Source organism: Poecile atricapillus, chromosome Z, assembly GCF_030490865.1.
Source record: "Poecile atricapillus isolate bPoeAtr1 chromosome Z, bPoeAtr1.hap1, whole genome shotgun sequence".
Taxonomy (NCBI): Eukaryota; Metazoa; Chordata; class Aves; order Passeriformes; family Paridae; genus Poecile; species Poecile atricapillus.
The window spans coordinates 28,005,603-28,028,594 of NC_081289.1; the positions used below are offsets into that span (position 1 = coordinate 28,005,603).

A 22,992-nucleotide genomic window follows, 5' to 3' on the forward strand; every position below is an offset into this window, starting at 1 on the left:
TAATAATCAGATATTTTTTAAAAGACTGAACTGCTAGTTAACCACCTTAAGAGACCAGTATATCCTTGTTAAGTTATTGGACAATATGGTTTCATTTTATTTTTTTTTTATTTCTTTTGTTCTTAATTTTTGTTTGTTGTTGCTGGTTTTTTTGTTTGTTTGTTTTAATACAATTAAAGATGTACTCCACAAGAAAAAGCATAAAGAGTCCTTATGGAAAAAAACAAATATATTGAACACATACCAATCAAATGGTACAGATATGGGACTGGCTTTGATTTCAAAATTTAAGTAGAAATAAAAAAGATGTAATGCAACAGCTGTTCAATTTCCAAGTCTAAATAGGCACTGTAAAAAGACATTTCCGCTTTCTCCAGCACACATTCCTGTCTAAATGCTCCCACTGTAATCAACTCCTAGGATCCCAAACAAAAATAAAACCCAACACTGAGAACAGAGTAAAAGGTAATATCCATCCACCCACCCTCTTACAAAAAAAGCAAACAAAAAAAAAAAATCCCCCCAAATACAACCTTTCAATGCTGCTGTTTTGACTGGAGCAGAATTGGAGAATTTATAAAGGTTCAAAAGCACCCAAGGCAAGTAGTACAATATAATTTGTTCACTAACTTGTATTGGAAAGGAGATTAAAAACATTGAGATCTGCATCTTGGTACATAAAACTGTTGTCCTGAATAAAGAGAAATTTTTCAGAAAAGTTTTACAACTTGATGGAAGTCCAGGACCCAGCTTTAGGCATCATTACTTCATGGGATTTAATTCTGACTTTGTCATAACCACTTTTATATACTGTACATCTACCCTAGTATGATCAGTGTTGGAACTGCTCACTGGTGTCCCTTTGAACAACTGTAAACTAAACCAAAGTATGCAACTCCATAGGAAGCTAGAGATCAGGTCAATATACAGCCAGTTATATCTCCCCTGCTTCACGCTCCTCTGAGCTCCTTGGCTCTTCCGATCGGCCGTTAGCGCTTTCGTACGAACGTTTCTTGTCTTTGAAATCCCGCGGCGACCTCTCCCTCGAGCTTCTGTCTTTATCACGGGATGTTCTATCGCGATCCCTTGAACGCTCTTTGTCTCTGGAAGATCTTTCTTTAGAGGATCTGAAAAGTGCAGTGTATTTCAGAATTCAAGTTAGACATGAATAGGTAGCTATCAAACAGCACTTAGATTTTATATTTTCTTCCTTTTCCAACCCAGCTTTAGATTTATATAAACAGAAGTATATGAGAAGACATCAAATCATTCTACTCTTCTCCCTTTCCTACTTGCCACTTCAAAAGACAAGCATTTTGAGGTAGGATTTAATCTACATTTATTACAGAACCCAGATTAAGCACAATGTGCTTCACTATATCTCTTTCAGCCTCCACCTCCAAGTTTGGAGTGATTGGAGTTGAGCAGAAGTTTCTCATCTGCAGTCTCTAGTTTAAGAACAGTGTCTAGCCTTTCTCTGACTATAAATTACAAACTTCAAAAACACATTTAAAAACAGGAGTTTGCTTCAAAGTAGGGGGAAATTAACTTGAATAATTTGGGAAGGGAGGTTTTGTATGACAGATACAAACCAAAACTGCAATCTGTTCTACAACCATATTTTGTTATAAGAATTAACCCTGGTGTGACTTGGAAAGGTTGGGATAGTGTTCTTTTTAGATATTTTACTCTGATAAATAGGCATTTTCAAAACCTTTATGATGGAGACAGGAAAGACCTGTTTTGTTAAACAAACTATGTAGTTTTAAACTAAATTAGCTACCTGTATGGGAGAAGAATGGATTATATTCATTATATATGAATATAATATCCTCTATATTCCCTTCCAGATGCACTTAGGTGTGCTTTTGAAAAACATTCCATCTGTATTTTACCATGTACTGCAGTCACAAAATGTTCTAATACAGACTTTTACAGAAAAATCTTAACAGCTAGCCGATCATTTCCTAGTCCAAAAATCTGGTACTCTGGACAGTGAGACTGTACTCTCTCCACTTACAGGAAGTTACTGCCACTTTACTTCTAAATTATGCTTCTAAACTATGGTCTGCAAAATGCTCCTCTACTAATTTCCTTTTGTAAGCTCACAAAGAGGTGACCTTTCAGTTAGCTGCTCATCTGAAAAGATTACTTTCCCTAAAATGTAGTGTTTTGCAAGACTTAGTACTTGCAAAAACAGAGATCCACAGGCATTACCCTATTCCACAAACTACATGTCCCAGAAGAAGAGAAGCTACATGCCAAATAAGGGCTTCATCCTGGAGCTAGTATAACTGTTTATCAAGTATCTTGTGCCCAAGTCCCCTGCAGAAGTAACAATGATTTATGTCCTGAAATAATTTGAACTATAAGCCCTGCATGTGTGGCCACTTCAAAACATTTTATCTTCTTGCAGGTCAACAGTCTCAAGGTTTTAAGAGTGGGCACTCTTTCACTGTACTGCTCTCGAAGTATGCCACAGTAAGTAACCTATACAAGAAACAGAAGCAGACCTCCCTACCAAATACCTCGTTGTGCAATCCCAACTCTTTTAAGTTATGCTCACCTCATTCATGTAAAACAAGCCAGCCAGTCCTCAGGAGCAGACAGCAAATGAATCATTCAAAAGCAACAGTCACACCCTGCCCCCTGCAGTAATCGTTCCATGAGAGGTCCTTGCAAAGCACAATCTTCAGATGCAGTGCAAGAAGTTTACTTTCAGGCATACCTAAACTTACATTTATCTGGTGCAGTTCTCAACAGATGGGCTCTGGTGTTGTGAACAAGAGCCCAAAGGAAAACCTGAATGTACTGACAGTAGGATGACTGGGTTCAAATGAAAATTAGCTGTTTCACTTTCTATGCTGCACGAAACTGGTACTATGAACTTGACAACAATGCTCTGTAGCACTCATCCAAAACAGAAATCATATATAACCCTGTTACTGTTAAATCAAAATAAGAGAATAAGTCACTCCGGTCTGTCAGATCATAAATATGCTGAAGTTGTAACTGAAATCTGAGACAGGCTCAAAATGTGTTGACATTACAAAGTAATTACTAAGCCAGAAATTACTAACTAAGCATAAACTTAATTTAGTGTGAAAATTCTCACTGTGTGTTAGGAAAAGTAATCTATTTCTAGGGCAAGGTTCACCTCTTTTTGGAGCTGCGTTCTCGGCTCCTCTCCCTGGAGCTGTGCCTGCTTCTATGATGGCTGCGGCTCCGGCTGCGGCTGGTGGAACGGGACCTGTGGCGGTGACGTTTCTCACGGGATTTGGAGCGAGTCCTTCTCTTCCGTTCCCGCGAGGCTGAGCGAGAGCGGTGTCTGCGGCGATCTCGGGACCTAGATCTAGGAACAGAGAGGGCTTACAGCACACACTGCTCTCACCAGTATACTGTGAGCATGATGCACGCTATGTGTAAGCACATCTGTATAGAGAATGGCCTGCAGTGTTCCAAGTCGTTGCAGTGTCTGATTCACAGGCCAACAGACAGGGGAAAGCAACATTACAAAGGCTACAAATTCCTTTTTGACTAATGCAGACGATTTTAGAGTTTATTCATGACTGTATGGTTACAGCATAGCCAATTGAGGCTCCTGAAAGCAAATAAAAATATGAAAAAAATCTACTTTACATTTTAAACTAATGTCTTTATCAGGCAAAGAAGAACTTAATGATGTGGTGACAGGGATCATCTACCAGAATCTATGTGTTATGATGTTCTTTAAAAACCGGACTATATTGTTCCCCATAGCTACAACAAAACTTATCTGGAAGGTTCTAAACACTATACAAATTTGGTATTTTCTGTTGTTTTTTTTTTTTTTCTTTTTCTTTTTTCCCCCCAATCATTTTGCAATCATACCTCAGTGGTGACCTTCAACTGTGCAGATTTGAAAGAACACTCATTGTATTAATGGGTCTGATGAGCTAACCTGGTGCTTAGGGATTTAGAACACATGGGCTATCACCAAAAGGCATTAGCCAGAGGCTTTTGTAAAGAAGAAGCAATTCTCTGTGTTTTAAGAGCTACTTGGGACATGAAGCTGCATTGTAACAGCCACACAAAGTAGATGCAGATGTATAAACTCAGCAGGATGGTGATAAATAGTGTACAAACACACAGAGAGATGACTATGTAACAGAAAGCTTTGTTTGTAAAGATGGACATCTTAAACTAACAGCGCTAGACAGACTTAAAATGTTCCAGCTTGTGAAAGACTAACTTCACCGCTGGTATTCCTTGTCTGCAGATTTATATACCTTTTGGCATGCTTGCTGTGGGATCTGGACCTGAAATAAATGGAAAATAGTAATTTTTCTTAAGAGAACCTCACTATCAAATAAAGCGCAATTTAGTAATAATAAACCAGACTAGTTGACCTGTTCTTGCATTTCTTGTTTTAGTAGCAAGTACTTAAAGGCCTTTTATTTGATGTCAACATCTTTGTAACAGGTTTATCAGGAAATACATCACTGTTTCGTGTTGGTTGCGTTTTTTGAAATTTATTCTTGAGACTAATCTACTAGAAGCCCAGAAGATTATCTAACCACCTTTTTAACTCATATCCCTCCCACAAAAAAAGCTTACAGTTGAAAAGTCAGTATCGCCTTATTTCCCAACAGGAAAATAGAACCAAACTGCAACAGATTTCAAAAATTCACACAGTTAACCTCGGAAACATATTGAGAGAACTGCAGCTCAGGTTCCATTCCACTCCAGCCCACCAGGCCAGGAAGCTACTATTTCACAGAAGAACAGGGAACTGCTTTCCTTAATCATACACTCAACTACTTCAAATAAAGAAAATTTCTAACATCTCAGAAGAAAATTGCTAAGAGATGTACGGAGCTCATATGTGTCTAAGCTCACACCTGTCAGGTCTCTAAACAAGGTACACACCTGAAAATTATGTCACTTAAAGGCCCTTTGTTCAAATATGTAGAGACAATACTATCAGTAGTTTTTAAAAACACTTTCTATGAGACCAATTCCATGTTCTAAGATTTAGAATGAAATTCCATCCCAATCATTCTAAATTTCCAAGGAATGCAAACTACTGTAATTCTGCAAATTTAGAAATGCGTATGAACTATATCAGAGTTTTCTTATTCAACATAAATAGGTCATAATGTACATACAATTCAAACAGATCCCTACCTCCTTAGTTTCTCCCTTTCTTCTCTTTCCCTCTCCTCTCTACGTTTCAGGCGTTCCTGATTTCGTTTCTCCTGTTTATCAGCCACAATCCTCTGAAAGCAAAAGAATATATGAAGTTGTATTAAAAAATATCTCACATGAAGGTGCTATAAAAATAATCTAGATAGTTAACATTCAGTTCTTCCCCTCAGGCATATCCCCTTTCCCTTGTGTATATTATTCCCGCTCTCTTCCTCAGTATATGTACATATAGTTTATTTTCTTTTCTTGAAGAAACAGAAGTTATTGCAGAAGAGCTGCACGTGGGTGTTACACGAAGACCTGAAATATGCAGAATTAAATATTTAAGTTTTTAATAAAGGGGACTTCAGAACAATAAGTCATGCCTTTTATGTGAGAGTTTCCATGCCAAACCTATCATATTTTGGACTGGGAAAAGGCAGAAAGGAATCAGAACTGGGAGAGTTAATTGTTTCTTAAAGGACTTGGTTGGGCCAACACGTAAGTTTTGAGGCTACTTGTTTCTGTATTATGTCTGTGGGACAAAGTTAGAGCAGATGCTTCAGCTGATAGCCCCCAGGGTGAACTCACTACTACTGGGGACAAGGCACGCTCAGTAGAGGGCCCTCAGATGTGGAACTCACAACTGGAGATCTGGCCAAACCCAAGTCTTGCCACCTTCTGGACATGATGCAAGAAATTCAACTCTTTGTAAAGACCTTCTTCTGAGAGGTGGAATTGCCCCAGCAGCATCTTGATTAGATCTCTGAGGAGAGCTCTGAGGAAGGAGGGGATAGTTATTGTTTTCTTTCTTTATTAGTAAAGCACTTTGAAAGATTAATTTATAGATGCTTTGGGAATGTGAAATAGTTATCCATGCATATTTTGTTCCAAATGGTGTAAATAATTAGTTATTTCAACCCTTTATGTCAAATTATATCTGTATTTCCTTGTACAACATCAGCAATCTAACTACGAGCAAGGTTTCTTGTTCAAGTGACTCTTTGCATAATTTCATGGAAGGATGAGAGGAAGCACACAGGATCTGTTCTAGGCATCTAAGATTTAAGTTACACCAGCTATAGTTAGGAGCCTAAATTGCCAACATCATCAACAGGAAGAGCTGGGCTCTCCAAAGGGTAAGTCACAGTATGCATGCAAGACAGCTGGAATATTAAAGAACAAGTCCATTTATTGAAATCCAGCAGCAGCAATTTTTGCTCTTAGGACTTCAACCAATTTAGTTACTATCTTTAGTGATTTCTACAATTAAAATGCTTAATTGAGCTGTGAACTCCCTAATTTGTACATTAATGTCATAAATGGTATCACTGTTCAAAATCCATTCTCTTGAAAACTAAAAATCCAGAATATAATTCCAGTAAATCTTCCTTCCAGCATTCCAAGATAGGTTATAATATTCCAACTGTATTCACATGTTCAAGCTATAGAGAACATGCAACCTCCCCATAACCATTATTTCTGACTTCAAGATATACATAATTTGGTATTCCCACTTTGGATAACTAGAGCCTTGAGTTGTTGGATTCTATTCAAAGTAATTTCCTAATCTTTGCTCAGGTAAAATAAACAAATTGAATTTTAGTCATTCACCACACAGCAGGTTGTTTTGAGTTCCAAGCATTTCTTTACGTTTTTGGGGAAACTTTTCCAAGTGTTATCATCCTCCTTACTACATATATACCGTATTGCTCTTGTATTTTCAAGGGTCTCTTCATTACTTTTAGTCAATCATATGGCTAAAAGCAAAGTTCATTTGGCTATCTCCTATGACTGCTGTGTTTCAATATCGCTGCTGTTCATTCAAAATACAGGTCTCCATTTTACAAGGAAATTCAAGTTCTTTGTTCCCAAGATGCATTACTTTGGACACGTGTTTTAATCTACCTCAGTGCAAAAGAGGTCATCTTACAAATCTGTTGAGGTAATTGATGCTAAATTAGAATGTTTGTAGAGTTTTTAGGCTAATTAAATCCAAAAGTTTAAAGTGATATGAAAAAAATTTACACACAGAGGAAGAAATATTCCATTAAGGCTGCCTGGCAAATAATTAAGTAGCAGCATACACAAAAAATGTAAGAATGATTTACCCTGAGTTCCTCAAGTTTCTCTCTTATTTCAATAAATCCCAAATGTAGTTTTCCTCCAAAGTGATCAGCAAGTCGTCGGTCATTGTCATGAAGACCAAGATAAGCCGAGCACACTTCACAAACCCTTAGCTTCTGCTGCTGAAAGCTAGATGCAGGCATAGAATTCCTGTATACTTCCTAGAAAAGAAAAACATTTGCTGTTATTTCAAAGTGCACATAAGCACAAAGATGACACTTTACCAAAGATACACTACAAATGACTAAATGACATGTACGCCAGAACACCCTTTTGTTAATTCACCTTATTCATACATCAACTGTCTCACTAAGATACAAGGCATGTTTCCTTATTTTGAAAACTGGACATATTTAAAAAGCAAGAACTCAACAACTGGTTTTACAAATTAGGAAAAAAAAATAATTTGGGTAATTATTACCTTAAAATCATATTACATAGAAGGATGATCAACTTTTTCATGTATGACAATGAATCCACATTAACACTACGATGACTGTGTTGATGTATTATGAAAATATGACACCAGTTTTAATTCTGAACCCCATTTAAAACAGTCTTAGTTTCCTGAGAAGTCTATCTGTATTTTAGATACCAATTAAACACATTATCTGAGCAAAATTTACCTAGACATTCAGATGACAGACCAGCAAGACTGCCAGCAATCCTTCTGGTACTACTGAAACAACTGCAGATATTGATTTCTAGAAATTTCAGTATCTTTGTGTAATCCCATATGGAAAAGTTCTTGGTGAGTTCTGTCACCTGAACATTATAAGGATCATTTTGACTCTCCTGATACACAAGACATGAAGTCTCTTTTAGTGAAGACAATGGATCCAACATGGCAAAGCTTTACAGCATGAGGTTATAACAGAGCTGCCACAGCAAGAGCTGTGAGATCAAACCAGTAAGTCAGTGCAACCATCACAGCCACCAAGGTAGTGTCCACAGATACAGCTGGCCAATACAGCTGAACTAAGATAAATGCATCATTTGTGGAAGGAAGTATAATTTAATGGTATAGGAGTGTATTTAGGGTAGGAACTTTAACCTGTACAGGATGCCACAAAGCAATTTTTTCAGTTTTATATGTAGCAGTTAGCTAAGGAATTGACAGAGGTAAGATGTCTTGCCTTACAGGCCAAACAATTTAGTATTTGACCCTGACCTCTCCATGCCACCTCCTTATACAATCTCAACTTACTTCTGCTTCTCTCTTCTTTACCCGAGCCTTCTCCACTTCATCCATTACTTTTTGAGATTCTTCCACATTCCCATCAGCTCCAAGCTGTTCTACTTTGGCCAGCAGCTTCCCAATTTCTTCATTCAATTCGTGAACTCTTTCAGCCTTGAAAGGCAAGGAAAGGCTTAACACAGGAAATACTTTTAATTATGGAGAATCATCTGAAGTACTACTGAGTTACAACATGCAAAATTGGAAGGACAGAATTAAAAGAAACACACAGCGAGAACTTCTGTTAAAGTGAAACAGAAAATGCCTCTCTGCAAAAATCACAGAAAAAGGCTGAGTTACCAAGTCAATGTAGAATTCCAGAAAAGGATTTTTTTCAGAAAACTTCAAGTAATTCACACTTATCTATACCAGTCTTGAAAAATAATGATTTGTACAGCCATTCCTCCTAGAATTTGCATATATGGGCAGAAAAATTATAGGTTTGTTTCTTTTTTATTCAAAAAAGATTCAGAGAAAAGGACATTTATTTTGTTTGCTTTGTAGATGAAGTTTGGATCAAAAAGTGTAAGAACTACTAACATTTCTATAGCACGGATTCAGAGTCAAATTTCCTGAGGTAAAAAACATCAGGGAGGTCTCTTCCCTCTGCTCTTTTCTATGCCCTAAAGGTTTTTAGGAAGGATAGAGAACATGTATTACTTTTCCCCCCATCTTCAATATGACTTCTCAGATTTTATATATTTTCAAAACTTGAAACTGGCTCCTTGGAAAAACTGGCCTCCAAAAAGACAGCAGTAACTCGTCTGACATGCTTACTTTGGCTGCAACTTCAGCACTGATCTCCTCTTGGGTTTCTGCTAGTCTTTTCTTAGCCACTTCCGTTCGCCGGTCGCAGTCTGCAATAAACGACTGCAGGTGGTCCATTGCCTAAAACAACAGTAAGAACAAGGATGAATGCTGTCAAGAATATAAATATTTCATCAGCTGTAAGGCTTCCTCAGTTAAGGCTTCACTTTCACAAGTTTTTATTAGTGATTAGTGAAACAATAATCTACTGGTTTATGCTGACTAATCACACATATTCAAACAGTTTAAAGAATTATAGTCTACACGTAGTCCTAGCTTCAAGTATTTGCAGAAATTTGGAGGTAAAGTTCTGTCTTAAGTCATGAAGAAGTAGTAGCAGAGTATTTCTAATGGCATTAAAATTCTTGGAAAGCTATTCAGGATCACTTCATCCAGCCAGTCCATGCAATAGTGAAACTTTTTTCACTAGGGTTTAAGTAGTTATATGAACCATCCCTCCAAGTAACAATTAAAAAACCCAAACCCTTTTGTCCTAGCAAAGACTAACTTCCTAACTGGGAGTTCAAAACAAACTACAGTGTATGGAGACACAGTATATGATTTGTTACCTCCAATACCAAATTACTTCCTTTGTTAAGTGTAGAATTTAAAACTTTCTTGAAAGCACACACAGCTTTAACATTAGCTTGCTATTTGACAACACTAAGACAGCACTCAGGTTTTATCATACTCTGAGAGGCTGTCAACAGTTCTACCCAAGAGAGGACTACCAACACAAATTGGTATATAATCATGAAGAGGCAAGTTATCTTTCATGTAACTGTGCCAAGAGTTTCTCTGCCTCTTCATAAAATTGCTTTTCAAAAGTCTTCCTTTTAGTCTGTACCAAAACTCAACATCTGTTGCTCAATTTCTTCACCTAAGTACACAAACTAATGCTTTTTCTCCACCATTAAGACAAAATACATACATCAAGCTCAAAGAAGAAATCTTGATCTTTGGATGCTATTTCATAGTCTGCCCTTAAGGCCAGGTCATGCACTTTCAGGCATTCTCCAAGGTCCATTCTCTGAAAAGACAAAAGCAATGTGGTTTAAATTTTCAGAAGCGTTACAAGGAATAAGGTTAGCATGATTTTCTTTAACAGTCAAATATTCTGAAGCAAGTCATCTCCTCTATGGTAATGAGTTTAACGAAGCTGTAAGATGATACCAGGTCTTCGACAGACATGCATGAATCAAGACATACTAACAGTAGAGAGAATGAACAGCTTATCTTATCATGATAGTTTGTGTAACAAAGTATCATTAATGCCCTGCAAAAATGCTGTTTTTTTAGAAGTTCAAAAATGTGACTGAAGTGGAACATCGTGCATTGAACTTAAATGGTTCAGTAGAGCCAAGTTCCATGAAAATAACCAGCAATTAAATGGTCACATTCTTGACCTGAACCTGTCTGTACACTCCATGATAAAGTGTTTCTGTTATATTCATCACCTGAAGGAGCTACAAGCACAGCACCGTTGTAAGTAAGTGCTGCTTAAAACACATTATTGAAGCATTTCAAGTAAGACAACCAAAAACCAAATCCCTGCGAAACATTTTGTAAATGAGGGAAGATGAGCTGAATGTTAGACTATGTTCAAGAACCAGGGAATAAAAAAAGTACAGATATTTCACTTGTATTCTAAAAACATTCTAGAATTGGCAGGAAGGAAGAACGAACATAAAATGTAAGTAGGCTGCATCACTTATCTTGCATACAATGCCACTGAGGAAACTGCCCAGAATCTTTTTGGGTAACAACTACCTTTTTTAAATTGAATTTTGCATAGGAGACAGCATAAGAAATTCTTATTCACTTTGTTCATGTTAAACCACGCCCCCCAACCAATCTGTCATGGAAACAAAATTAAATAAACCCAAAAGAGCCTCTCTGCAAAAGCACAGGCTGATGTACAATCATTGGAAATTATTGTTATTTACAGCACCTAAAACCAGCACAGTTTCAGTTAAGTCTGCTCTTGGCACTGCTCACTTAATATTAAGGAGAATTAATCCTTTCTTAACATTGAAAGCACATGATGAAAATTGAACTCTGATGGAAAAAGTTGTTACTGTTGTAGTTTCATAACAATTTTAAAACTAAACCTAAAATACTTAATAACTTGCATTGTAAGTTTTGTAAATAGAAGGTGAATGTCAACTCAAAATGTGCTGCAAGCTAAGTGAGTGAGGGTTTTGTTGGGTTTTTGTTTGCTTCTTTTTAACAAATAAAATACTTGGATTTAAGTAAACAATCCAAGCCTCATAAGTATAGTAAAATAAACAAACCCAAATTATTTCAGTCTTTTCAAATTTTTACGTAGACTCCCAGTGAAACCATTAAAGTGATTTTTATGGAAGCTTTTGGTTTATTTTACACAGAAGTTGCAGATAGAGAAAAAAAACCATAAGAGTAGGATAAAGGATTCTGAACTCGAAAAGGTCTTTTATAAACTGCAATTCTTTAAAGACCCTTCAGCCACCATAAATCTGTTTTCCGGAAAACATTTGATTGCAAAAGGGAACATGTGACTGCAATGGTAAAGGAAAAGATTAGCTTTTCCTTTTGCAACTATACAGGACCTCAGCAATTTTGTTAACTCTTGCAAATACACAAGGACCTTGAAGCTGAGCAATGTATTATAGATGTCTCTTTCCAGGCCATGCTGACATTAGTTAAACTGAAGCATTTTTTCAGGAAAGTACTTCAATACAGGGAGCGCAGTGTGAAAAAACTTTTAAAAATTATCTGAAAATTAGACACTTGAAAATTATCCTAAAGCTGTGAAAAGATTGACTTTATGCTGATTCAGCTCTTGTATTGAATAAGGTCTTTAAGGCTAAAACTGTAGAACTCAAGGTCAATTCTGTTTGAAGTGAGGCACTTACGTTATAAATGCATAGATAAGGACAGTGACACACTTCAATAGGTCTGACTATAGTGACAAAAATCCTGAAACACATCCACCACAGCACAAGACCACCCACTATTTTAAGATGCAATCTGCATACACTTTGAATAAATGCATGAAATGAAATTCCAACACACACTAAAAACCCCCAGAATTCATGTAACACTACCATGACATGCTATTCACTTTATATGGGTTTTATGTTTTTCCTCTCTATTTGGGTTGGATTTAACCTCCAGAAAACAGTACATTTTCTGATTTCTTTGCCTCTTACTGGGAATTGTAAATCCAAAGCCCGAAAGGATGGTGATTAGTCCGAGCCAGCATTACTACTGAGAAACATTCTGTCCTCCCCTTATCCCTGTGCTGTGCCACTCCATGCTGGCACATCTGCCTGTGCTGTTGAACAAAGTCTGCCTAGTGACTGGCTAAAAAGTATCTTAGGAAACCACACACAGAGGCAAATTTTCCAGCAGTGTACTTTTGTCCAATTTGATGGGCAGCCATACAAACAATGTGCTGACAATATGTAGGGGACAACAGAGTAGTGGACTTAAGAAGCTGTGGTCTCTTCCAATATCAAGATGGCAAATTCAAAAGCTGTTGAAAACCTTCAGTAATGTCAGTGGAAATTTTGGGGAACAAGGAGTATGTTGCAGAAGACTCCTTTCTGCTAGATGCCTCAATCACAACAGAAGGAATTTTGCCTCCCATTTCCCCCCTTGACCTAAGAGGGCAGCCCGATAAATACTCACGTGGCATAACAGGAGCAAGAACAAGCAGGTACAAAAGAAAAGGATTTTTTATCATTAGTTTTGACTGTTGAAGAAATTAATTCCATTAATTCCATTGCTGGAACCACTCCTTAACACAGCCTATACTAGTCCTAGGTAATCCTTTGAAAGCCTTCACAGAAATATTACCATGAAATGTCTTTGATAAAAGTTCCATTAGTAAACCCTAATGTAGAGATATAAAAAACCCACCACATTTAAAACTCTTAAATAAGTTTTCATATTAAACGCAAAAACAGGCTAAAAAGCACTTCTGCTGATGTAAGTTATGCAATATCAGGCAAAGACAACTCATCTTGGGCATGATTCATTCCTGTCAAAAGTCTGTGCTGGATCTTGACGGCCAAGAACCTAAACGTGCACAGAGCAGCTTGTAGTATAATTTGGCTTGTATGGGTAGCTGCAAAGTAGATGGACAGCAGATGAAAGTAGACAGAAGATACATGATGACACATTATTTTCCTTTTCCACAAGTCCACCTGCAATTTGGTGCCAAGACATGCCCTCCCCCCAAATGCAAAGAACAAGTATTGGTAGTCTGCCATTTAAAGATCCATCACATGTGAAAGAGAAGATAGCTAAGAGAGAGACTCGTGCTCAGACACCAAGTTAATGGAAGGCTGAAAAGGAACAAACTTACGCTGTTTTTTACTGTCAATACACTGACATTCAGACAGACTCGCACTACTTAAAAGTGATTTACAGAGCAGATTAACAACACAAATAAAGAAAGGTGAAAATATCCAAGTTCCCAAACTGGACAGAACTAAAGTTCATTGAGTAAGCTAAGCCATGCTTTGGGTCTTTTTGCACTTTTACTTTCTGCACTTTTACCGAGATTAAAACTTTGGAGACTCTGTATGGCAAATGAAAGTTTTTGGTGAAGGTTAGTCTAGGTAACCACAAAGCAGGGTATCAGGAGTCCTTTTATTATTGCTATTATTATTATTATTATTTTATTATTATTTTATTATTTTATTATTATTATTATTATTATTATCTGCTTAAGAAACTAGTGCTTAGTCTAGTATTTGCTGACCATTTTCTGCAATACTTTTTCATTTCTCAGTGTTAGATAAGCAATTAAAGCTGCCTGATTTCTCAGAGCTGAGGTTTAGAAAATTGGTCTTTCATCCCAAAAAACTTTGTATTGAAATGATTTAGTAACAATTTTTGTCATCCCATCCAAAAAATAGATAGAATGCCTTTGGTATAATAAAGAAATACAGATTACATGCATTTTGTTTGCATAGTGATGCTTCAATCAAATCAGGTTAAAAAGAAAATAAAAATCACATGAATTAAGTATGAATTGACAAGGAATAGGTAGCTGAGGATCTGGGAATAGAGAATCTGTAGAGTTTATATGCAAAATAAATGTGCACTCTGAATAGCCGTCAAATAGTTGAATAGGAAACTAAACTCCAATGTAATGCTGTTTCTGGAACATGAAATTAAGGCGGGGTTTATCCCCCCCTTTTTTTTTTTTTAGTTCTTGAGCTACCTACCTACAGCAAAATTCTCATTTTGGCACTTTTACAACTGCTACAAATTCCTTTGATATCAGAAATTTGATTACTGAATATACTCTATACAGACTACAGAAAGAATACAGAAAAGCTAAAGGGCCTTAAAACACAAAGGGCTGCCATTGAGCCAAGTGTGACACAGTAGCACAAATTATTAAATACTTCTAAAAACAGTGGGTATCTTTGACAGGTTTTTGAAAGAAGATACTCTGGGCAGTGCTTATGTGGATATTCCTTTTCAAAAATAAAGATAACAAAGCAGTTCACATCCAGCAAGAGAAGAATTTTTTTGTTTGTTTACTCAGAAAGATCTGACATCGCTGAAGAATTGATATTGGAGGAACCAGACCTCTTCCTTTACCAAACTGTCAAGGCACTACTAGGGTCTGTATGAGAACACTTCCTACTGATAAAAAGAAGATGGAGACAGACTCTTTGCTGAAATTTTCCTTATGGAACTCATTCTTCATCTGCACTACCAATTATATTTCGAACAGATTTCTAGGCTTGTGATAAAGCCCATCCTTTCTTGTAAGCAACATATATTTAGTAGGGGATTTAAGTTCTCTGACTCCACTAACAGTTAACTTTTGTAGGACTTCACTAGTAGGAAAGAAATGCTGAGCAAAAAAGATGCAGAAATTAAAGCTGAAGTCTTTAGTAACCACTGAATTCTAGGTATCTTCTGAAGTATAATACTTTTTAAAAGACTTTTCTCTATGTAACCACACTCTCACTTCTAAAGACTTCAACTTCTTAGAATAAATCTTCACTAGGAAAACTAGCAGCATTCTTTCTTATTATTAAATGAGACATTTCAGTGTTTACATAGTAGTTGTTATACCCTGACTATAAAATATATTAAAACTGAGGCTAATAACCATGCAGAAACTAACAACCCCCCCTCTGTCCCCCTTTTCACCTCAATAAATTAAATCCATTAAAATGGAATGTGGTACAACCAGTTCACCTTCCTGGTGCTGGCCAAAGAAATTAAGAATACATTTCAGGAGACTGACATGATCACTTGAGGACAACAGTGCACTTTACAATTCATCACCACTGGGTTGAAGGCTTCAAACTGAGGTAGCTTATGCAAGCCTAATTTAATTTGATTTCCTAAGCTGAAGCAGTTCACATGATTAAATCAGTCCTGAACTGAAAAGCTAATACCCTCAGAGACAATGCCTTTTAACAGCTACTAATGCTTTTTCTAGAAGTACAACATAAAATCACAGTCATACCCCAAATCACAAGCTTTAAGCATATAAATAGCTCCAGAGCCAGTGGGACTACTGACAAATAAACCAACTACAGATTAAAACTCCTTACTAACACCTATCTGCACATGTGTGAACTATCTAAACTTCTCTTACATACAATCTTAAATACAGATTGTATATTCAGTGAGCCTAAATGGATTCAGCCCACTCTGAGAGGGATACCCATGAGCACGTGAACTCCATATTTTTCTAGGCTCCACTGCTTAGATACCTTCTGACTTCAGTGTAAGCTTCAACACCCAGCTCCTCAGCTGAAATCTAAATTTAGATTTCTTAATCTGGAGCTGAATTCCACTCCTCATAAGATTAAAATTAATAATGTATTCAAGTATATTGCTAAACTGAGGTCTTGATTAATATGTGTTTTTAGTCAGTAAGAGTTCTGAAGAGCTGCACATAATAAATTTAGGAGCATCTAAAGATATGCTTAACTGCAGGGGGAGCCAATAGAGCCTATTTTAAGATCTGTAACAAATAAAATGCAAGAAGTAATTTTTCTCAACAAATACACATGACTACAAAGTTAATTCACTGAGCAGATAGGAGTTTCTGAACCATTGCTTGCAAAACCAAGTACAGTATTTGTGAAACTTTTCATCAGGGAAGCACCATCAGGTTGGTAAGAAAGCCACATTAATGCAGAAGTGCTTGGATTTTCCAAGACAGCTACTGGGGTACAACTATTCAGAGCACTGCTACTTAATAATAGCCTTATTAAAGGTATTAGTTTTAGATTTTCCCACCTTGTCATTTTCATTCGTACTTGGCTATTCATTCAGAAACATACAACAATAGAGAAAACACACACATCTTATAAAACCTGCAGATGGTACTTACATCCAGAGAACAGTGCTTAAACAGGTTTGTACCATTATGGGGGAGTCATCTGACTCCTACATAGGCAGCTTCAGTCCCCAATCTCTTAATCTGGATAAACAAGCATTTTTGTAAAGAAAAAAATCTAAACACTCACAACCGAAAACCCACCCCAAACCAAAACAATCAAAAACTCCACAAGCCTTATATCATATATCATAGGCAATCATTAGAGGTCAAAGTAACAGTGTCAACCCTGTAAAGCAAAAATCACTAGCTGTAAGAAAATTATTCAGTGTCTCATCTGCCAGGGTTTACAAAGTCTTACTAATTTCTCATTGTAAAATTTTCAGCTCAAAATGAATGAGCAAACTCTTAAACCAGTGACTTACATATGTGAACTGGTGTCCAAGCGATCATTAGCACAAGATCACCTCCACTAGACAGAGACACTTCAGGCTGCTTGACTTGAAATTTCCAGGTGTACAAACCCAGAAACTTAGTAGCACAAAAACATATCCATAAATAAAATCCCTAAACAAAAAGTATGCATACACTACCTTTGCCTATACATGCTGCAACCCGAGTAACATGGTTTTTTATTGCTGAGGGAAATCAAAGCCTTTGCAGTTTTGGGAGTTTGGTCATTAAGGGAAAGAACACACTAAAATAAGAGGGCCTACTCATATGAGTCATTTTGTCTTGTGTTATCTGTGAATGTCCTCCATGAGTGCTTTTGAAAGAGTGGGTGGACTAGAGATGTATAGAAGTCTGCATTTTGCAGACAGGAACAGTAATAAACAGTGCCTAGGAACTGTAGATCATCTTGTGACACAAAAAAAAGACAATTCATACCCAGAATTTTACTGATAATCTAGTCACTGTAGAGACTTAACCTCATAAAACGTCCCCAGAGAACTTACTCTTTCAGGAGCATCCAGGGATTTGAATTTAAAAAAAAAAAAAAGTCACTCAACTTTTGTTACTATAGGTCTTGAATGCAAAGATGCATCAAGATCTTCCTATCAAAACTACGGGGAAAACTTCAGAGTCATTTTCTAAATCAGTGACAAACTGTTCAGTTAGACTCCATGTCTCCTGCCCTTTCAAAAACTGCTGTTAAGAGAGAAAGTCCATTCCTGCAGATCTGTGACCAGGTAAACAGCACAGAACATCACACAGCCCAGGTAAAGCCTGTCTCTTTTGAGTCCCCTTTCTACTAATCCCACTAAAAGGATTAAACTAGTCACTGCTTTTATGCTCCTGGATTTACACCATGGAATACATTTTCTGGTATAGTGACTAATTGCATAAGGAAGGAAAATACTTATATTCTCTAAAGAAGCAGTCTCATTTTGTATTCTAAGAGCCACAGCAGCATCTGGTATGAGGCTGAAGAAAACTTCCAGTGAGGACTTAAACTGTGCCAGCTGCCCCAGCCTACTGGCTGACCTGCAGTGTAAGAGGCACTACTGCACAAAACCTAGGATTTTTATTGCTCTGAAGATAAACATTTCTTTACTTACAGCTGTTATAGAAATCTTTGTTTACAGAAACTGGACCACAATGAAAAGCTGTCAAACGAATCTTTGACAAGTTTCTTCTTGTAGATTATGACCAATGCCTTTGTATGTTTTGATAGCATACCAGTATGTCCCAAATCTCCCCCAAGGAGGAGTTCTTTTGCTCACCACACAATCAAAGCAGTATCCAACATAACAGATGGGTGAAAAGAAACACATCTTTCTCCCTTTTCCCCTATTTTGTTAGGACTGTAATGCACTGAACAGTTCAAAATAAAACTATATATACATTGATACACAATACTACTTCAAATAATTCTTCAGACAGGTTTTGCAGTATTTATTTTTCCCCAGTGCCAAAGGGTAACAAAATGTTATCACATGTTATGTTATTTCACTGATGTTTTACATCAGTGAAAAAAGCTACCCTAGGAACATTAAGAATAGTAGGCATGTGGGACTCTGTGTATCATCATACTGTATCTCTCTATTATTAATTATTATCATCAAAAAATAGATTAAATAATCAATGAAACATTACTCACCTGCCTTTCACAAAAAATAAGATACCTTAAACATGGATCACTAGGTAAAGCACAAGCACACTGACAAAGCTATTGGCATGTGTCAAAGCCCCTTGTTTCCTACGCTCAGGTAGTGCAACTTCTACTACAGAGTGCTCAAAAGTCCAAGTCAAACAGGTAACTAATATGCCATAAATGGAGATTTTAAAATTGCTTTAGAATTTATGACAATGGCACAGTAACTGGATATTGTATAGTAAGTGTCAATATCATACTGAAGGTATCTCAACTTTTAGAAATTTAATTATTTGAACTTTCAATTATTTTCATTAAAATGCTTCTGAAGAGAGAAAAAGAAAAATCTCTCTACTTCTCTATACAAATACATCTGTGGAATACTTCCTCACTACAACACACATTTTTAAGGCAGTAACGTCATAACTTATGCATACAATGTATTTTATTTCTTTCTACTACTTGCAACTCTACCACTATAAGGCCACTTTGCTACAGTGCAATTCAGGTATGTAATGTTTTGTGGCTTTTCATGTTATAGTAAAACAATGAAATTTAGCTAATAATTAGCATATAGAACAGAATTGTAAAAACTAACTTCAGAACCCATAAATTAGCTGTTTATGAAAGTTCCTCTGAACTACCAGAGAGTGCTAGATAGTCGCTGAAAACCATGAAATTTAAGGAATACCACAAGAAACAAATATAATTCAATTTCTCCACTTATCTAAATAAATCACAAGATTTAGCTACATACAGTTCCAGAGAGCACATCATGAGGGCAGCAGTTGAGAAGGTGGCTCTTGCACACTCGGTCATCACTGAATTTGATTCGCTGACGGGTCGTGTCACCTGCAATATAGAAATCAGCACATTCCAGGTCAGAAATCTGCGGTAGTAAGACGTGTTCTGCAGGTTACATGCAAAGCGTTAACAGTGCCCTGTCACATACTGAAGGTCTATGGAAACTAGAACTCAAAACACTCTATGCTTTTTTGTCAAATAACACCAGAACCACAAATGTGTGTTTCAGTGCTCTATAATGCTATTTAAAAATCCTCTCACAATTCCCCTTCAAAAATGCAGCAGGAAAAGTGCTTGAAACCACAAAGACAGTATTAGCTTAAAAACACTTTGATAAAAGAGCATTTGTTAAATGAGCTGTATAATGCTCTGTTCAGACTTTGCATGAAATAGTGATGTATTTCTATGCAAGAATTAGCATATCAAAGCAGCCTCATAAACACAAAATGATACACATTGAGTCTTCACCAAATCCCACCTGATACTCATTTTACGATTTTGCTCTTGGATGCAATGCACCCTTTAACATCTGATGGGAGTAGCATAAAGAGTTGGCAGAAGAATGATTTAAATGCTTACAAACCTGAAAAAAAAGATCAGTCAAACATACGGACATAGCCTATATGCAATTTAGAGGTGTTTGCATATCTCCATATGATAAACCTTTTTTCTTTTTTCCTTCTACATGCTGTTTGTTGGGCTGGAACATCTTAATTATATCTTCATTGTGGCAGGTTGCAGCTCCTGCATCAACAGAAGCATCAACCTGGCCAGACACTGAGGTCCAATTGCAAGGTTAAATAACCCCTTCTCGGAGTAAGACCTGAAGTCTTCAGAACAAAATAACCAGCTGGTATTCTGGGGATGAGGGCAGAACACGTTTTCCTTTGAGTCATAACATAATTGCCACTGTTTGAAATTCAGAAGAGAGATCACTGCAATGGTTCTCTTCTTGTTAAGACACAGGCATGATAAAACACCTTAATCTCTCTAAGGATGCAGCCTTTTTTTTTTTTTTTTTTAACATAATTTGATATGATCTCTTATCATTGAAAACCTACTGGTGAATTACTGAAGCAAGAAGGGCTGCTGGGAGAAAAAGTGACATACAGTGAGCTCAGCAGCCTCTTCCATTTCATCACATATTTTAAAGAGTATAGATACGTTTTGCAATTATTAAAGGTTTGTTTATAGCTTCATGATTTGAAACTCAAAACTTCAAGAAGCCATATTCATTAATGAGGTTAACTACAACAGAAAGGAATAAAAACCAGGTACCTTTTTATTCAAACCTTTCTTACTATTATGTAATCAGATTTTTAAATATCTGTTCTATGTTCAGGATGCTAATATATAACATTTTCAGATGGGCCATGTTTCAGATTATTAAGTAAACAAAAGCTTTCATAAACAACACATGCTTAATTTGCCTGCAGGATACAACAGGTAAAACCTGTAGCCCACACACCAAAGAGCTTCAAAGCAGTTCAACAATAGGTTTTCTAGAGGGCAACCTTACTGCTTGGTTATACTTACACTACTAAAAATTTAGAGTAATCCCTTTATAATCATGCCTGCTACTGCAGTAAAGAGTTTTGCTCTTCTTTTTGTTGTTGTTTTTTGGGCTTTTTTTTCCTTTTTAGGAGGTGGATCTTTTATTTTTTTAAACACATAACTGCGTTTGTTCCACATTCATTAACACATCTGAAAAGTTATTGATAACTCACGGCTCGGCGAATGCGGGGCCTTTCTGACACTCCCTTGCAGATTGATGTAGGCAGGCAAAGATACATTGAACCTTTATAAATAAAACAAGGGGCCAGATTGTTCAGTTTGTATAGAATAATAGACTCTGCCAGCAATTTTAACACAGCATCTAGAAATACATGTTGACTGTAAAGATTCTTCTACATAAAAACACAGCAACAAAATAAAGAAAAGTATTTTAAAAAAACCCCACAGCTGATGGCCAAATAGCACTAACTATCAGGAGTCAAGGAGTTACCAAGACCAGAAAACTGCTGAAAGACTCAGTTTCCTTAGGTAAAATTGGCAAATATTATTTTCACAGACATTCCCTCCAAATGACTTTTTTCACACCTCTACCACAACTAGGTACTGATACTACAGCTGTAATACAGTCTTTTTTCATCCAAGTGGGTAGCATGAGAATCCCAATTACCCGAGGAAGACAGCACAGGAAAAACAAAAATAAGTGGCAGAAAATGATCAACAACAGCCTCAAGAATACTTTACACATTTGTATTTGTATTTTAAACCTCTATTCTTTCTGCACTGTGCCTTTATTCAAGCATTTTAAAAACTTTTAGAAAGGTTCCCTTACAAATACGATTGGGGTATTTACATTTTCTTTTCCACAAAAAGCAATTTTATACATTTGCATTTTTTAAAAAAATGTATGCTGTTTCAGAAGGAAAAGTTCATAAAAAAGAAAAGGTATCATATACCACATTCTAACAGTGATTGACTTTTTGGTCTCTCTGGCAGCTCATTTGCAAGTCTGACAGCCTCAGAAGAAAATGCCTTTTTTTTTTTTTTTTTTAATTAATTTTGTGAGCTCCAATATTCCTAAACAGTGCATGCTTCTTGGCAAAGACAGACTTATAGCGCTGCTGACCTACAGATGAATCATCCTGAGTGTGTGATGGCCTGGGATCTAGGTGGGTTGCTGGAGCTGAGGGAAGAATAAAATCTTTGGATCCACTATGCACCTGACATTCCGCCTACAGTAAATGAGATTTATGCAGATGCCTTCTAAGAACTAAAACAACACAAACGTGTTCTTAAGCCAAGGACTTCTGCAGTACAGCAGGTAACCAACTCCTGCTTGTCAAACTGTCTTCCTAAGGTCCAACAAACAAGTGAATGCTAAATCTAAATAATGAGTGTCAAAAAAAAGCTTTATATATTCTGTAATAAGAAAGCAATACACACGGGCAACAACTGCAGCCATCTAAGTTTTAGATGTATTCTTGAACATTTATAAAGAGGACACTACCACTGATATTTCAGACCTCATTACAAATTCTATTTTAATAGGTAAATAATTAAATTAGCTCAGAATAGCAGTTTATTTAACCCTGTCTCTGAAGAATAGCAGAATACTCAACTACTTGATCTTTAAGACTCATGCTCATTAAAGAAATTACAGTAATTTACCAGGGCATTACAGGAGCCAACATCTATTACTGTAAGCCACCCCTGTGTTTCCAATTAGATTTTTTCCACTAACAGAAGAATCAAATGGTTGATAAAATTTATATGGAGAAAAGGTAAATTCAATTTTCCTCAAGAAGCATCAGCTTTAATTTTATTTAAAGTACCCATCCCAAACCACATTTCTCTAAGTGATTACTTTCCAAGTAAATGGAGAACTTTGAAACAGAATGGGAAATAAAAAAAAGCGCAAAACACCAAAGAAACTTCTAT

General features: G+C 36.5%; 1 protein-coding gene across 4 annotated transcripts in view; it reads right to left on the minus strand.

Annotated features, from left to right (window-relative positions):
- Positions 1–211: 211 nt before the first annotated feature.
- LOC131592589 (putative RNA-binding protein Luc7-like 2) overlaps positions 212–22,992 on the minus strand; it is a 29,393-nt gene continuing 6,612 nt past the window's right edge. The window contains exons 2-11 of one of the 4 annotated variants that reach the window (XM_058864190.1): positions 21,270–21,340; positions 19,496–19,590; positions 10,269–10,367; positions 9,308–9,418; positions 8,501–8,644; positions 7,278–7,454; positions 5,167–5,258; positions 4,269–4,298; positions 3,158–3,352; positions 212–1,127 (exon numbers count right to left, since the gene is read on the minus strand). In XM_058864190.1, the coding sequence (XP_058720173.1) occupies positions 935–1,127; positions 3,158–3,352; positions 4,269–4,298; positions 5,167–5,258; positions 7,278–7,454; positions 8,501–8,644; positions 9,308–9,418; positions 10,269–10,364 (1,038 nt within the window). In that variant the 5' untranslated portion in view covers positions 10,365–10,367; positions 19,496–19,590; positions 21,270–21,340 and the 3' untranslated portion in view covers positions 212–934. Of the gene's footprint in view, positions 1,128–3,157; positions 3,353–4,268; positions 4,299–5,166; positions 5,259–7,277; positions 7,455–8,500; positions 8,645–9,307; positions 9,419–10,268; positions 10,368–19,495; positions 19,591–20,020; positions 20,042–21,269; positions 21,341–22,992 lie in introns of those variants that run through there. The other 3 variants (XM_058864189.1, XM_058864187.1, XM_058864188.1) reach the window with 3 other exon arrangements.